The sequence below is a fragment of the Varanus komodoensis genome, unplaced genomic scaffold (genome assembly GCF_004798865.1).
Source record: "Varanus komodoensis strain SLA01 unplaced genomic scaffold, ASM479886v1 scaffold6_2, whole genome shotgun sequence".
NCBI classification, from domain to species: domain Eukaryota; kingdom Metazoa; phylum Chordata; class Lepidosauria; order Squamata; family Varanidae; genus Varanus; species Varanus komodoensis.
In genome coordinates this window covers 23,499,419-23,517,776 of record NW_025336346.1, presented here as the reverse complement: position 1 = coordinate 23,517,776, position 18,358 = coordinate 23,499,419, and the positions used below count along the sequence as shown (strand labels likewise).

Sequence of the window (18,358 nt, the reverse complement as noted above, 5' to 3'; positions counted from 1 at the left end):
GCTTCAGCTCCTGTACCATACGCAAGGTTTGTCAGTTCAGACATCACACCAAACATGAGTTTCCCTAATCATAGTGTGGTGTGATGTTGTAGTTGCAGCAGGAAGTGTGTGTGCGTGTGCGGGGGGGGGGGGTGTCTTTCAGGTGGTGTCTTGAGTTTTTAAAGAGTCTCCCCATATATAAATATACACACACAAACAAAGCCAGCCCATATCTACAATCAGAACACACTCACAAGATGGAATATCTGAGCACTGGCAAAGGAAAAAAGGATCCTGAGTTGGAAAAAAAAATGCTGTGATTTTGTCCTCTAAGGGGCAAATTAGACAAGATGAAACTTGCAACAAACGATCTTGTAAATGCTTTCAAAAACATATTGTAGGTGTGTGGTCCGCTGGCCTGGCTTGAAAGCACCCAAAATTCTGCTCTGCTGCTTTTTAGGATGGTACTATATTTATAAAGTGAGCCAACTAGAAAGGCTCACCACAGCAGTAGTCCTTTGTTTAGGCCATGGATTGCTATGGCTGATTATTTTGAATCTTTCCATTTTTAGATGGCTTGCTCTTCAACCTTTCATTTCTGCAGCACAAATGGATGGATTGTTTGGCACAGCATTAATATAAAACAAATGTTTAAATCATGTAATACTAACTTACGAGGAAAAATACAAGCAGCTGGAATTTTTCCACTGCACAATTGTTAAGGACCTTTTGCAGCAGCTGTTTCAAATAGATGTTGTGATTAATGGGGATAATTCAAGAACTAAAAACAGACCCATCATCACATATGTCTCATGGCCCAATGCTATAGGAGCACTAGTAAATTTCTTTGCCTGGATGAGTGGGTTTGTTTCACAGAAATGAGTTGCACAACAGAGATGCCTGACTATAATGGGTAATTTGAATTACAGGCTATGGGATACATTTCATGTTGGTGAATCTGGGTGTAAGGCTCCTGATTTCAGTAGGCTAATTTCACCTTTCCAAAGCTTTTATCTATTTCATTTCTATACTGCCCTATAGCTGAAGCTCTCTGAGTAGTTTTCAACAATTAATCAAATACAAAATATATGGCTGAATGCACTTGGAAGTGTTGTGGATTCACGTAATGACTGGATACACATCTACCCAAACGTAAGGCCCACCATGTTCAATGGTGGGTCTTACATCCCCCAGGTAAGTGAAGTTGGCATAGGACTTCAGTATGAGATTGTAGGGTCCTTGCTGTAGAAGTAACTGGAGACGCAGAAAGAGGAACATATATAGAGAAGCCTACCATCTAAGCATCAAAGAATCAATTTTGCTCTCTGTTTTCATCCTGTTGATCTGACCCGTCTGCATATTTCTCACTTCCCACACATCTCCTGCAGGTTCCTTTGCTGAAAGATTCTATTGTATCAGGGACAATGTGAACTCTTGGTCTAGTCCAGCATTGCTTTTCTTATGTTCTTACTCTATTGTGATGATATCCATAATAATGAGATATTGGTGCAGTGAGATTATTTTGAAAATCATATTTGAAATATATTTGAAAAAAAATATCTCTGTTCTTGCTGCACTTACTTCTACCTGAACAACTTTAAAACAATCAGAATAACTTTAAAACAATAACATGTAATCTTAGTTTTTGTCTTTCAAATGTGCATGGAGAAATGGACAAGCTTTCTGAAATGTGCAGCCAATTATGGTCTATTTTCTGTGATCCTTGGGAACTATTGAGTAGATTCTGGGATATCATCAGGAAATTTGTGTGTGGGCAGAAATGTTCTCAGTAGTAATTATCACCAGATATAACAAAAACTTCCCAACAGTCACCACAAATAAATGGATCACTGAACACCACAATGAGAATATTGTGTAGCTACAGTTGCATAGGATAAATATAAGTTCTGAAAGTATACTTTGCCTTCCATAACTCTCCTTTGAAAGCATTTTGGGTGTTGCTGATGGAAACTACATGAACGGCTTCTTCTGTAAGAACCAACCCATCACTCAGAATTGGTGTGCTTACTAATTCCTGAGCAATGGATCCATTCTAACATTTTTATCATATTTCATGGGATCTGGGTGTGAAGTGGGAACTCTTGGCCTGAGCCTGGGAACCAGCTAGTTCCCATAGCCCTTTCCAGGACAGAAAGGAAGAGGAATATGAAACATCACTCCTTGGGGTTGGAAAGCAGCAAAAGGCCTCTGACTGACCATGCCAGATAACAGATGGAGCCTGACTCTCTTCTCTTGCCTGATCAACAGAGGTGTGCTTAATCTCTGCCCCCAGACTGCTGCCACACACACAAGGTCCACCCTGACCTAGACATCATTCATGCAAGCAGAGTAAGGGTCCTTTCAGGGCCAGGTTGAGGAGCCCTGCTAAAAAAAAGTGAATCAGAGGCTTTCATCTCTAAGACTTTATTCCAGGGATGGGCAACATATGACCCACAGGCTGTACCTGGCCCTGGAAGGGTACCTGCACAGCGTGCTATGGCTATCCTTCTCCACCTCACTTCTGCTGCCACCGTGTCCACCACACAGAGCACATAAGGAGAGTCATCCCACATGCCCTGTTCCTAGCATAACTCTGAATTCAGGGAAAGAAGGTGCACGAGGCAAGTAATCTGCATGGCATCACTGGGACAAAAGTAAAGTTAAGGCTTTCCCCTTCTCCAAGCCATCTGACTCAAATGGTGTGTATCTGTGCATGTGAGGGGGAGAGCGTGTGGGTGGCACACATGAGCAGTCCTTGGCCTCCCTCTCAACACCATTTATTTATTTATCTATTTATTTATTATTTATTTAAAACATTTCTATGCCGCCCCATTCGCCGAAGCCTCGGGGCGGCTCACAACATAAATTAAAATATAATACATTCAAAATATAAAACAAATTAACAATATAAAATAAGTCGCCCTGGCCAGATTTGTGGCCCCCAGGGCTTTATATGAGGCCTGATCCTATTTAGATCAGGTGCTCAAGCCTTTTACATTAGGTGGCATCAAGTGGCCACATATGTGTGCAAACACGCACAGCCCTGAAAGAGAAGGAAGGGGTTAGCTTGCAAGCATTAGGGCTACCAAAATAAGATCTCTCTTTTCCTCCAGGCACTGCTAAAGAAAGAAGAGTTTCTGTTGTCACTACTAGCATGTTAACCCTTGTCCTTATCTCCCATCCAGACTGAGATACTGGAGATAAAGGAAGGGATTCTCTTGCTAACATGAGAATGGGAAGCTCTGGGTAGTGCTACTGCAACTTTTTTTTTGGAAGTGGCAAATCCAAGGGATCTGGTGGGCCACATGCAGCCTCTGCGCTGCACCTTTTGCAGCTCTAGAAATGGGAAGTGTTTGTTCAGCAGGAGTGCCCTTCCTGCCTAACATCTGGGTGACACTCTCCAAAGCCTCAAGGGCTGACATTCAGCTGCTGGCATCAGTCCAAATCAGTCTATGAGTCTTCATAGCCTTAATGAACTATGACATTGGTATTCTTGTTGCTTGGTTTTATTTTTGTTTTAGAAAATAAAAAAGTGGCCCAATTTGAGGGACAATAAGATGCTGCAGCTGAAAAGGACAATAAACAGTTGTGAAGCAGCATGAAAAGGCAAGATTTGAAGCAAGGGGAAATACTCAATATTCTGCCCCCCTGAAAGCCCCGTTTACAGTAAAAACCTTGGCTCTCAAACTTTTGTACCAATCCACTATAAATAGAGAACCCAAGGTTCTGATGAACTTTGAAAAACATGTATTATTTAGAGGCTACAGCATTAGGATGGCTGTGATGGGGAGCCAAAATTAGTAGGCACCATTTCCAACCTTGCTTTTCCTTCAGCTTTGTGGATAGGAATGGCCTTGCTCCTGCCATTGCTTGAGGCTTTTGGATGCAGTCAGAAGCTCCATTGTTTCAGGCCACTCCCTAAGTTAAGTGCATCTCAGTAACCCTCTCCGAGACTGTTGCTTGTGTTTTGTTTGCATTGGTTATCTAAGTGATCCAAAGCAGAAAGAACTTTTGATGCTCTGGAATATCTCTTAAGACCCCACATGAGGTCAGGTGAGTTCCTCGCTTGCCTTTCATTTTGTATGGTCCTCCAGTAGTGGTGCATCTGTAAGACCCTCATGGAGTGAAAACAAAATCCTCTTGCTAGTTTATGAACAGATCTCCTTCCAAGACACAAAGTGTACCAGAATTGTGATGCCCAGACGGAAGAGTGGCTGTTCGATAGAATGGGCTCATCTCCAACTACCTATGTATGAGATAATCCCTGGTATCCTGGCTAGGAAGATTAAAGGGACTTTTACTTGAGACCTCATGAGATCTATTGATTGTATTCAATTAGATCACCAATTTATCTCAGTATATGATTGCTCTTCAGATCATTATTCACACACACAAGTCAAGGGTAGCTATTGTGCTTTGTCTTCAATGAGACATGTTCTCACTGTTAAGACAAAATTAGAATAGGTGATTTATTCCAGTACTATTGATGTATGTGATTGCTGTGATCTCTTTTGTTGAGTCTAAACTAAATACTGTTGCTAATGAAAATTGCCATGTAATTTTGAAACACACACACACACTCTCACACACTAAGATGATATTACAGAGACAGAGACTAAATGCTGGTATGCTGTCTTTTTCTTGCCCTCTTGTTCTATGGCTATATGGATAAAAGCTGTTTCTCAGCAGCACAAACAACAGACGGTGAGGTGGTTCAGCCTCACCCTTGTCAAAAACAAGTTGCCTAGTTTGCTGACATGCTTTCCATGGATTCAGCCAGTCACTGGCTGCTCTGCAAAATACCGCAGAATTAAAGCATTATCACAGCCCACATGGAGAATTCATTTATGTTTATAACATCTGTCTTTTATCTTCCTCCTAGCTGGAACTATGCCAAGTTTAAAAGATGGGGCAGGCTGAACAAATTATTTACAAGCTGGCTTTATGTTTTAGATTAACTTTTTAAAATCTTGTACTTTCCTCTCCTGCCATGAAACCTGCATCTTGCACCCTGGTTGAATGAACCAAACCTTTCCCTTTGAGTCAACTTTCCTGCCCTCTGATAGACACAAGGTGGCATCTGTGGTCATAGGAGTGCTAGCAGACACAGTGATTCTTTCTTTGACTGTATGGGAATTGAGGAGTCACAAGGAAAGGAAAGGTCAGAGGAACAGGCAGACCACATGAGAGCTCCAGACACTGTTAATTCCTTTTGTAAACCATCTTACTCAGAAGTCCCATAAGATAAAGCTCAATTTCCCCCCTTCGAAACATTTTCTTGCATAATATTCCCTTTCAGAAGAAGTTAGGCAATTGATTTGGGTTGTATCAGGTTCCTGCTGAGTTCTCAAGTCCCACAAGAAGTCTCCACTTTCTTAATGGCAAGGCCAAATATATGCCAGCCCAGCAGATTTTAGCACTAGAGCATACAATTAAAAAACCAAACCTGCCTTCTTATATTTTCCCCTTTCCAGATTTGTTGAGTGTCTTTCATCAGCCATACATGAACAATTTATTGCAATTTTGATGCATTTTGGAGTTTAAACAGTTTGTCAAATGCTACAAATATTTTTCTCTTTAGTGAAAAGGAAATTCATGTTGCTCTTTTGGTTCAATTGTATAGTAAATTTTAAGAGATACACTTAAAAGTTGGTTTCTTAAAGACTATAGTACTTTGAGTAAAATGTAAACGTTTACACTCTGCTTTCTAGTTCCCTCCAGATGTTTTTGATTCCCATCAGCCCCAGCAAGCATGTCCCTATTGTCAGGAATTCTGGGAGTTATACTTCAAAATATCTAGAGCATACAAGCTTGGTGAAAGCTGCTTTACACAATAGGCAAGCAGCAACTTCACATTTGTTTTTTAGGGCTGCAATCCTATTCAAAGGGATGGACAAAGCTGCTTTGCTTGCTGCAGTGTTTACATTTGTCAAAAACAAGCTTTTTACCTCTCATAGACATGTGCATTCAAACAAAAATCTAAATGTACCTTCATACACAATTTTCTGTAAGATATATGCTTTTTACAAGGAAATTTTCCCTGATGTTCACAGTCTTTTCATCAGAAAATGGCATTGCAAAATCTAGTGACTTCTAAAAACAAAAGAATATTTGCACTGAGCTTCATGTATTTAGTAAATGCAGCTTAGGTCAATTCACAATTTCTCCCACCCGCGCCCACTTCCACCTGGAAGTAAGCCTTATTAAACATCATAGGATTTGGGACAATAAATATTGTTGATTATGTTTTAAACTTTAAACCACATTTAAAAATTACATTGGAGCCTAGTTCTTGAAAGCAAATGCCAAAAACTCAAGTATTATTTGGCCAGAAATACGCATACGGTATTTGTTAGGGCTGCTAATTACTTAAATTGCACAAACAAGCGCAGCCTCTGTGTTTAAGTGTGGATTTCTTATTTTAGCTCGACTATGGATAGTCTAGTAATATTCCAGGAGCAGTCAAAGCCCCTTGAACAGAAATGTTGACAAAACCAGCAGCCTTAGTTAAAATATTATTATGAAAACTGAATGGTTCTGTAACAAAATGCATGCTTAACAGTTGACATTCAAACAGAGAAATTCCACAGCAGCATCCATGAGAATAAGTTTTCCTTGACCCTGGCAAGATCAAGCCCAGCAAACGCTAGAAATAGGACACCATACACAGAGGCCACTTCAGGACATACTGTTTTTCATCTTGCTGCATAATAGTAGAACCGATGCTCTGCTACACTGAAAAGTATTCTTTCAATAAGATAACGAGAATTAAAGACTGCTGAGCCCCACTTTTCAGAGACAAAATGCATTATTGTTTTGATGCTGTTACAATCACTTATGGTAAAGTACTTCTATGTGTATTTAGCCAAGTTTTAGCAGTTGCTTTCAGTGATTGGAAATCCTTGCTCAGCCAGTTTACTGGGTGGCCTCTGGCAACTCGCTATTTTTTTTTTCATGGCATTGCTGTGGGAATTGAATGAAATAAGGATATATATTCATCCCCTGCACCACCATTTTCTACAAACGCATGGACAGAGCATGAACAAATTCTAAAAATACTGAATAAGGGACCAATGTGTGACCAATCTGCATTGGCTTTTGCACATTAAATTGCTCATATTCACCACATTTTAAATACAGTTGGAGATGGATATATCTAGGACACTAGCTGGTCCTGGATTTTGTAAGCAGTTTTCAGTTATGCAACCATGTGTACAGACATCGTGGAGGGCTGAGGCTGTCCTCTGTATCCCATATCCTAAACCATTTTCATTTTTTTAGGGGCCTGGAGTTCGGATCTGAGAGGTAATACATGCATCTTTGAGGGAAGGAATGGTATTGACTGCTCACAAGGAGGTGGTGGTTAGGCCACTTGGGGAAAAAATACAGTGTAACTCCTCCTCAAATTATGTTATGTTCCTGTGCTAAATTTGTAATTTTCCAAGCGAGGTCCTGGAGCTGGTGAGGGCCTCTCAAATTCATGTAGTCCTGGAAGATGCTGGATCCATTCCAATCCTGGTTTCCATTCAAGGAAACAGCCCTAATCGTACTGGTGCATTACTTACACCTGGGATCTACAGCCCAACAAAAGCTCTCCACTTTTTAAATAATGAGGCCAAGTATATGGAGGACTAGTAGAATTTAGCTCTCCTGGATCACTCAGTGGTTTCTGAGACCATCAACCATGAGATGGTAAGGCTGAGACTAAATGACCCAAATTCATCCAGTGAATGTTATGGCCAGGTAAGATCTACAACCTGGATTGTCCAGATATGCAGTCCAGCACTCTAACCATTACTCTACCCTGGCTCTCACTGGTTAGGAGTCAGATGGTGTAAGCAAGCCAAAGCCTGATCCTGACATGGTAGAACTATGTTGGGTGAGGAAATCAGCTGATCTAGACCTAGGAATTCAATTCCCATAGGATGGGAACTGCACTCCCTGAGAAGAACAGCCATGTTTGTATCCTACAGTTCCTCAAGGAGCAGCAATAGTTACGAGTGTCTTGTATCAAGCTTTGTTTGTATATCTGCTGTATCCTATGTAAGTAAAGTGGATTTGGTCTCAGTTATGCCCTAGCTACATCCAGATGGAACTATACAGAAGTCTAGGTAAGCCTCCTTCCTGTGGCTGGTATAAAATGCAGTCACTTGTTGGGGATAGAGGGTCAGACTGTATTACACCAATGCTGTATCAACTGTGCTGATTACTATTAGATTTCTGGGCTGAATTCCAAGTGATGGTTTTGATCTTTAAAACCCTAAATGGTTTGGGTCCTGGTTATTAGACAGACCATCTACATCTGTATGAACTGCCCATATTTAATACCTTCAGATATTTGACATTTTTTGCCTGCTGTAAACAGGGAAGCTTTTGTTTTCTACTTTCTTACTCTGAGAAAGCTGTACATGCAGATAGACATCCAGTTGGTCAGCATCTTCTCCACCACAGACTCTGTCCTCCTCAGCATAAGCTTGGGGTTTTTAGAGGCAGATGCATCAATGAGATCCACCAAGAGGTCCTTCATAATGCTTGTGTAGTACTCCAGTTTCCCATGCAGGGCAATGGTAAGCAAAGAGGCCAGGTTGCATCTGAAGGAAGAGTTAATGAATGATACTCAGATTGATGGTACAAGATGGGATTCATCAATCAACATGAAGAGAAAGTAAAACCATGGAAACACTCAAGACTGTTTTTACAAAGCCTCTCAAAAGTGTTGAGGTTTCAAGCCATTTGTATCACAGCTGTGCATAATCACATTGTATTATGCCACCCTTCCAACGAAATGGATGCCAATCGTTCAAAGAAAAAAAATATTCTGGCACTCTGTGTAATAATAGAGAAGGTTAACACCTGCAAGTTGAACAATGGGATAAATGTATTTTTTAAAGAAAGAAAGGAATGGCACGAAAGCTTGATGTTTGAGGGGATATGGTTTTTGTGCGATACCCTCAAGATGCTAGTTCAAGGCTCTGCTACAATTCTCAGATAACACAATGAGGCAGTGCTTCCCCATTCCTTGTCTTTTCAGAGATCCCTTATCACCATTTCTTAAAAACAGGACATTTCTTACAGCTGAATTAAATATTGTATCTCTTGCTGATAGCTAGAAACATCCATAGAATGTACTTCAGATAATTTTAATACAGTTTAAAACACCATCGAATGCCATGCAGACTATTTTGTGAAATTTTAGCAATTCTAGAGATGGTATACATGACTACTTAGAGGACTTAACAACTGCTGCATGGGCATTGCAATGCAGAGAGAATGCAAGAGTAGCAAAGAGAAAATTACTTTGATCACTGTGTTTCCATTACAAAGATAAAGAAGTGATTTTACCCTACAAGGAAAATTGAGCATATCCTTCCTGCTGCTTTCCACTCCAGGATTCTTGAAGAATGTGACAGAATCTTCCTGTCAGAGGCATAGTTTGGTTTGCCTCTATGAGGCTGTTTGTATAATTCTATACACATTTACCTGTGAGAAAGCCCCATTAAAATAAATAGGGCTTATGTGAAAACAGACATGTAAAAGCTTGCATTGATATGCTATGGAATATAAAACTATTTTCCAGCTTTCTTAGTAATCAGGGTATCTTGAACCACTTACGGACTAATTTTTTATTTTTCTATCTATTGTAAAATTACTTAACAATCTTGAAACCCCCACTGGGGACTGAGTCGTTGGGATGGTTTGCATGGCACAATAAGCCTTTCACTTAATAAGCTAAAGCCATGTACTCTGGCTTCTTTACTCCAGGGGCTACATCCTCAAATGACAATCAGGCACATTATGGCTCTGGAGCCACCTCTCTGTTCAGTCCTTCTGCAGGTATTTCAGAGGACACTGTAGCAGTTTTTGGTTTGTTGCAGCTTGGTTTAAAAAGCAAAGTGAAGCAAAGCAAAGCAAATTTGAACTTCCCAAACCAGGCAGTCAAGCCCTCACTCTTGATCCTAATGATGGCATCGATGAGGTGCCCTCCAAGAACCCACTGCAGTACCCTGGATGGACTGCCCATTGTCCACCCTTAAAAAAATTAGTGGGTTGGGCCCCTTTGCACAAATAATGCTGATATGTATATTTTCCTCAAGTGGCCCATTGGCACCAATGAGGCAGAAGGGATAAAAAAGGGAAAACTGGAGTACATACTGGCTAAGGTGGGTGGCTGCTGCCCCAAAACCACAATCCCCTATCCTTTCCAATTCCTATCACAGGCTGCATGTGAGTATTTTATTAAGGGATGCCCCTGAGTTACCAAGAACCCTGGAACCATTTTCTTTTTCAATCACTTGTGCTTTGTTATGTCCCATTGTTGCTCTTTTGGAATACCCACCTGTTGGAAGACAATAAGTGTCTATGGCAGTTGGCACAATCTCAATGCCCCTTTGTTTAAAAAAAAAGTCAGGGCGTTGTTTGCCCAAAGGGCTCACCTTCACAGCTGGGAGGAGAGAAGCCTTTAACCAGCTGCCTTCAGGTGCTGCTATGGCACTTCTACAGTGGCTGGCAATGATGGACCACTGGACCACATGACAGGAGCGGCCACCATTTCTGCCTCTCTGGCCAAACGGCTCTGAGCTTTTCTTTTAGTCTACTGCAGCTTGTTGTATCAGCTGGGTTCAGATGACACCACAAGCCCTGGAGGATAAAACTATAAGTCTGTTGCAAAGTTTACTACTTCTAAGCCACCCAGGCACCGTGCCAGTTTGCACAACACGCTAAGCCACTGTGCCTTCAGTGGCTTACCATGCCATATGAACCCAGTCAATGGGGCTCAAATGCTTTTTATATAATTAAAAATCTTTCCTTCATGCAACAAGTTTATAAACAGCAGCCAGCAGCTCATTTTGTTTTGTCTTTAACTTCTTTCAAGCATCACGAAATCTGAACAGGTTAGCTACCCTCTTTAAAATGTGGAGCTGCTCTGGGCTTTTTAAATAACATCTGGAAGCATTCAATCCTCGATAAGCATGGATATCCAGTTCAGAAAAATAGCAAGCAATTGTTTGGACAAAAGCAAGTGAAGATTGTATTTATCAAGGAAGTGCTTTCAGATGCCAAAAATCAGGGCAGGGTTCACCCAAGACTGTAGGATAAAAGAAGTGTGTGGACAACTTGAGCTGATCTGATGTCACCTGAAGAGACCTTAAAATCTCAGGAGAGTCTTACCTGTCTCTAACAGCAAAATCTTTCTGCTGTTCAAGAGCATGAACAAAGACAATGAGGAAGTGCTTATTGTTGAGTAATGTAGAGAACAATGCAATTCCTTCCTCCATATTGGGTCTGCAGTTTTCAGGAATCTAAGGAAAACCAGTGATTTCAATGAGAAAAGCATGCCATACAAGTTTCTCCTTCATCACTCTCTTAACTGGCCTATTCCACTTTTAAAGGTTGCGTACATTGCTTTCAATGCCTGTTAGTAAATGACATGATGGTGATGAATAATCTTTTCCAACATTTCCACTGAAAATACTCAAGCTGGGGTAAAGCAACAAATTTTATAGGTATAAACTTTTAAAATCCACAGAATAAAACAACAAACAAATAAAGCCTGTATTGCAATATTAATGTATCAGTCCTTCCAGTATGCACACAAGGGGAAATATTATTGCTTGTTTAAGCCTAATTAATCCGATCCACTTAAGAACTGGCCTTCAAAGGCACTGCAGATTAGGAGTTCTAAAGCTCTGTCATATTAAACTTCCCCCAAAGTAGACAGACTAGAGTATTTCCTCGTGCTCTGTTAGCACAGGCTACATTGTCCAAAATTGCATACTATTCTCGATCTTCTTTCGAAAGAAAAGCAAACAACACCTGACAGTCACTTACTTTCATTCCTGAATCAATCACATCTGTAGCAGATTAGAATAACCAAATAGCACCAGCAGCCATATGCACCTAAGTCAAGTCTAATTCCCTTCATAAAATAATGAGGTGGGCAACTCCAGGAGGTCTGGGCCTTTTGGGAACAAGGAGAGTTCTTACTGTGCATCTTGTTTTCAAGGGAAAGCATGGCTTTTAGCTACTGTGCCACTGAAATTTGGTGGTATGTATTTTGTCAGTGGGGTGGTGCAGCTGCTCATGGGGTTCAGAGAGCAAAACTAGTCTCCAGACCCTCTCAAATTGCCCACTCTTCTGCTAGACATTACAGGCAAACAACCTGGACTCAAAAGGGTACTAACTGGTACTAACGGTGGTACTAACTGGTCCCTTCTGCAAGAAAGCAAAAGACTGAATGCAGATATATGTATTCTATAGCTTTTTTCAAGCAGTTTTATTTCTCCTCAGGTTTTCTACAGGTTATGAAGGCATTTCACCAGTAGTTTCTATGTCTCTGGCACCAAATTCATTGCTCATTCCACTTTCCTTTTTCATCGGTGCAGAAATGTCTGACTTCTCATGGACTCCTTAAGCACTATAATAAACCAATCTGTTTACCAAAGAGTTACTTACTTTCCATTCCCCCAACAGTAACGGGTGAGTTTCTTGGACCTGAAGCCCCATCTGGGAATTGAGATGTTGGGAAGGGAGAATGTAACGCTCCTCATAGAGAGAAGAACACTAGGAAAAGAAAAACCAGAAAAAAATCCAAAGCATGTTTTGGTTTTTTGATGAAAAGAGGAATGATTGTAATTCTTTGTGTCTTTTCCAAGTCCCATGTCAACAGAGTAACATTGTTAAAAGTGGCAAAGAGAGAGTCATGATGACTTGAGGCTACTCATAAGTAAGAAATAAGTTGGTATGTTTTATGGAGGCATTGGTATGTTTGGCAAGAGGCATCTGAATGAACAAATAGAAGAATTTTGGGGGAGGCGTATGTTTGGAGAGAAACAAGGCATTCACAGTGCTAAGGTTATGAACTAGCTAATCTGACATTCATGACTCTTCAGCAAAGAAGGAATTATTGAGGTCTAAGCCATGATCAGCGTTTGTTGCATACTTGAGCATTTGTGTCCTCCAAGCAAAAAGGATAAAACCGTTTCATTCTCTTAGAGTTGCCCAAGGCTTTGTGTAATCAACATGAAAATTCAATTTTGCACCCAGAATGTAGTTCTGAAAAAAGAATTTGTGTCTATTTTCTTTATTTGCTTTGATTTATTCTGCTTCTAAACAGTGGGTTCTCTAAAATCGTGAGGCAAGGAATAGGGTGGAAATGTATGAAGAGGGGGAAGAGGGGGAATGATGGGAGCAGGAGGATAATAGGAACAAGAAAAGTTAGGGATAAGAAGCAGTCGTCACTTGAAAAAGACAAGGAGCCAGCAGTATGTTGAAGACTATCAGAAACAATGTCCAGTCCCAGTTTGCTTTTTGTTTCCTTTTTTATCATTTACTAGGTACTACTCATACATTCCCATGTTTTTCCACAAGTAGAAGAGGTACAAATTAGCTTTATAAAAATAAAAGTTAAGATTCTCAGAACATCAATTTTTATTTTTGTGCTATGTACCAGTTTTAGTGCATGTGTAGACAGCTGATAGCTTTACTGATACCCATAAATGTCTAGCATCTTATCTGGACAAACTGCTTGACAAAAAGAGAAGTTGAGAGGATATCTTGCAAAGAAAAAAACAAGAAACAAAACATTTCTTTACCACTATCAAAGCAGCACATCTGCTTCAAGTAAGCAATACTATAATTAAACCAGCTGATATTATATAATGGGCAGTTGATAACAAGAAAAAGGAAGCACTGCATTCGGTGTGACATTAATGATGGGATGCAGACACAAACTGGAGCAGCTCCATTAGGTTATATTTATGTCTTTGGGATATAAGGAGCCGAAGGTTGATAAGCTTGTATTGAATAAACTATAGCATTGTTCCGATGCTATTCGACTTAGATGTAGTTTGAATATGATGTTGAGCTCTGTAGTAATTCTCAAGGCTAACTCCTGTGTGATATCCACCATTCTCACTGGGGAACTGAAGATGTATGTATCTCTCATTGGTGTAGCACATTTAAAAAATTATCCATAACTGGGGAAAATCATTGCTTGTTAAACACCTAAGAAAAAACACTTGATACTACATGACAACATGCTGGAATAATAGTTCACACTGGTTTAGACTGGGAATGTCTCTTCAATGCCATCTCCAGCAATGAAAACTTGCTCTCCAGTTACTATAGAAGAATCAAAGGTGACAGGATATGGCTTTCAGATATTTGTTTAATATCTAGCATGACAATTACAGGATACTAGTATTAAACTGCAGTGTAAATATTGGGCAAAAAGGACAAATGAAAGAAAGAGCCAGCCATGTACAGTTGAAACCGCATGCATTGTTCAGAATCTGTAGTATGACATGTTGCCTTACTTTGGGGAAGAAGGTTCGGGTCACAAAGTACTTGTAATCCAAGAATGGGATTCCTTGGCTGCGATTTAACTCCTTGGTCAGGTCTGTCATATCTGTCTGAAGTTCAGCAAAACCTGATCCAAAGAAACTACAATTAGAACAGAGGTGCTCTCATGTAATGCACGAAATGCACCCAAAATTTCACTAGAACAAAGGTAGGTATCATAGGCCACATAGGACAGAGGATTCTGTGAATGTTCACAGGCTAAGAAAGTTCTAGGCTACTTCTTTTTCCTGTTGCTTCTGCATGCAGTAATGTCTTATGCACTTCTTTTCAGTGGATTCTAGTGAAACATCAAGGCCTTACAGGAATTTTCATGACCAAAAACGGAACCAAAAGCATGAGACAATGTACTAGTTATCATGATGGCTTTAGTAAGATTATATAGAAAAGCGGCCATAGATATCAATACACTTTTCATGGCCTGCTCATCAGTTTATAATTTACAGGAAACTGGAAGCTTGCAATTTCCCCTGACCTATGAAGCAAGTTTCAGCTAAATCATCTGACCTTCATTTATTAGAGTGTTGCATGGCCATTCAGTTAGGCTGTTTGTTTGCAAGTACCCAAAATTCAGGAAACTAAATGAAAATTTCAGTCATAAGACAAAGCTTCAGCTTCCCTTTTATCAATAGTAATAACGTCATTTTGCAATCCCCAAGAAAGCTGATCTGGGTCACATGTTTATGACATGTTTATTTTTGTGGATAGTTACTCTCAGCAACATTAATTCCAAGGGCATCTCAGAATTGCAACTTCCTTCAGTGTGTTCTAGAAGATATTTACACAGACTCCTTCACTATTCTGAAGTACAGATACCTACCTTTGCGGATTTCTTCCCGGATCTGGGACTCCATCTCTTCCATCTGTAGCAGAGTTTTTTGCCAGTAACGTTCTGCTCGGCGGCTTTTGGTGCAGAATACAAACAGAGCTGCAAAAAAGGACACAAGCTAAAATGATACGGATTCATTTTCCATTAAAATAGCATTGGCTTTTAAAATGATTGGTTTAGAAAAGGAATGCATTGTATAACTCCACCCCAGCTGCTTAACAAACATGAGATAATTAGAAAGAAACACAATTGACAGAGCTAGAACTGTGGGCTAGTCTTTGAGTCCTGCTTCAAGGAAGGCTTCTGGGGATTAGGAAAGTTTGGTTGTGTTTTTAGGAAAGACACAAGTATTTGCATTAAATGGAGGTATGTATATGTGTGGACTCTTTATCAAACATTCATTACAAAGGGCAACTAAGCAAACTGCATAGTCACCAATGTGAAACACCTTTCCTCTGTATTTATTTATTAATTAGTTAGTTTGGAACTGCCTGTGCTTTCTTTTGAATGGCAGCTAGAGTGGTCAAATGCAGGCAGAAATAGTTTGTGGGTCATTTGATAGTGGAATGAATGGGTGAGACTCACTAAAGTGCATTTGCATGTCTGTGTATGTGTGATTCAGTGCTAGACAGGAAGTAACACAGGAAGATGAAGAATAAAACTGAGTGGGATAAAAAGCACTCCATGGTTTAAAAGCTGCATGAAGCAGGGTTTTAGAAAGTGTATTGCTTTTCCTAGAACACCAAAATACCTGCTTTCCCCCGCTGGGTATCTGGGACAGCAATCTTGGATTTGGCTCCAATTTTTTAACAAATCCAAAACCTGAAGTATTTATTTTTAAACTCTAGACTTGACTCTAATGCAAAATAAAATTCTGTTAAAAACGTTTGAAATTTCAGTGTTTTGAAGGTGTTTGGTGTGACAAACTCATCAGTCAGGCATTGCCCCTTACCCACGACAGACAGCAGAAGCAAGATACTGCAGATGACTATGGAAACTGTGATTGCCGTCTCACTTCCTCCAAGGTGCAACATAGCAATAGTTTCATTGTACTTCCCAACTTGAATCTAAGAAAGAACAGGAATGGGCCATTACTAAATTATTTAATGAGAAACTAGGAGCAATAAAAATCAGGTTACAAGGGAGAAATCCTCTGAACAGACAAATGAACTTAACATATTATATCATTTCTGGCTCTGCAGTGCTAAATGATTCACAATGCTGTACTGGAATGGGAGGATGTATTTTGATTAACACTGCCATGCCTGTTGGTAGTTATCAGAATGTCTGTGCAAAAACTCCTTACATACACATGTAGAAAATGGAACATTTGCCAGAGCTGCTGGTCTACAGTATTGATGTCACACTTTCTCCTAAGCTCTTGTTCTCAGGGGAAGAATTTGGTTTGGAGACAGCTACAGAATGCTGGGGTACTGGGAATCCGTCCTGCAGGGAGGGGGCAGCAGTTCCTCCTCAACTACAGCCAAAGTTAGCTGGGAAAATGTGCTTGAATCACAGTTGCCTGAGGAACATTCTTAGCTGAATAGCCAAAAGGCAGAGGAAAAGACATGTTCAAGTCTCCTAGGCAACATCAATGGCTGAAAAGGCAAGAGGATGACACCTAGTAAGATGGAGTTCAGGCTAAGTGTTGCTGTAGGGCTGGACTGACAAGTGAGTGGGTGAAGAGATGAAAGATGACTGTGGGTACAATTTTGCTGGCACCACATGATCCCTTGTTTGGAATACTCCTGACTTAATGCATGCCTTGAACTCCTTTGCCTTTAGCCACTCACTGTCTTGGAATACACTGCTGGACTTTAAGACCCTGATTTTGGTTCTTGTTTGGATTATTGGAGTGTATTTGAACTTAGGCTCACTAAGAACGCTGATCCTTGGACTCTCATGGGGGAGTGGGATGCCTGTGCTTGGGTATTCCTGCAGTTCACTGTTTCTTCAACATGAATTTGGTTGCAGGTGTTTTGAGGGAGCCAGTCCTGACAACTGAGACTCAGGCCTGCAATGCTAGAGTTTATAGCCTTGCTCAGCAAGAGAATCAATGCAAAATCTGCAAGGTCCTTTCTGTCCGTTATGCACTTTTATAAGTCATGCACATGCCTGAAGAGGAATGTCTGAATTATAATAAAATGTGTGTTCTAGAGAGACTAAGATAGACTTTCCCAACTTGGTAAACTCCAGATGTGTGGGACAACTCCAAGCATCCCTTTCTGGCTGGGAGATGTTGGGCGTTATATTCCCACACATCTGGAGGGCTTCAGGTTGAGGAAAGCTGGACTAAGCCAATACAGACAAACCTCTAGGAGCTTCATATTTTGATATATTTTCTCCAACAATGAAGGTGAATGTTTATTGTTATTTTATCAACTGCATTGAAAAACAGACCAATATTTGATGGAAATACAATACTTAAATACATAAAATTTTATCTTTTACTGTTCACTGCTTTGCAAGCTCTATACTGCAATGTGGAGTGCTATATAAAGATAACAAATAAACAAATGTGCTGTGGTTCTAATATAATTTCATACAACTTCATATGTGATTTGGGCTGAAGAGCACTCTACACATTACAATAACTGGTAAAGGTGGGTACAAACTCTCAGTATTGGGAGTTAGGTTCCCTTCTTCTCCCTTTCACATAACAGACAGTTCTTTAGTAAAAACATTTATTTCAAATGTACATCCAGCAAGCTAATAGCCAGCATATGAAGAGTATCTGAGCATGCACAAAACTGTATGTTGAATGCAAATTTGAATGCAAAGTACCCCCATTTTCAGTAACTCTGGCCCCTGCCCCTCTGGGTGTCCCCTCTGGACTTGGGCAAGCTGCACACAGGCCCATGAGTTGGCTAGCCCCCCTGATGCCACTTCATGGGGTGAAGGATTGGACCAGGCTCTTCTGGCTTCTCTCTCATGTCCCCTCCTGGCACTTCCAACTTCTGTTGATTCTGAGGGTCTGCCTGAACACCTGGAGATGGCAGCCTTGAGACGCCTCACCATCCCCTGCCATTTCTGTGACCACAGAACTCATTTCCCAGGCCTCACCATCCTCAACAGAAGAGTTGGTGCCACCCTGGTCATGGAAAGTGGACCAAGAATATTTGCCCCATTCATTCCTAACACACAGGGCACGAGTGAACCTCTTGAAGCCCAAGGACTAAATTTCTTTTCGAA

The 18,358-nt window shown here is 40.5% G+C and overlaps 1 protein-coding gene across 4 annotated transcripts in view; it reads right to left on the bottom strand.

The window, feature by feature from the left end:
• The window catches only part of PLXND1 (plexin D1), a 183,428-nt gene that overhangs the window by 32,645 nt on the left and 132,425 nt on the right, over positions 1-18,358 (bottom strand). For all 4 annotated transcript variants that reach the window (XM_044451307.1, XM_044451304.1, XM_044451305.1 and 1 more), the window contains 6 exons: positions 16,119-16,233; positions 15,158-15,265; positions 14,295-14,407; positions 12,433-12,540; positions 11,149-11,279; positions 8,372-8,570 (listed from right to left, as the gene is read on the bottom strand). In XM_044451307.1, the coding sequence (XP_044307242.1) occupies positions 8,372-8,570; positions 11,149-11,279; positions 12,433-12,540; positions 14,295-14,407; positions 15,158-15,265; positions 16,119-16,233 (774 nt within the window). The remainder of the gene's footprint in view (positions 1-8,371; positions 8,571-11,148; positions 11,280-12,432; positions 12,541-14,294; positions 14,408-15,157; positions 15,266-16,118; positions 16,234-18,358) is intronic.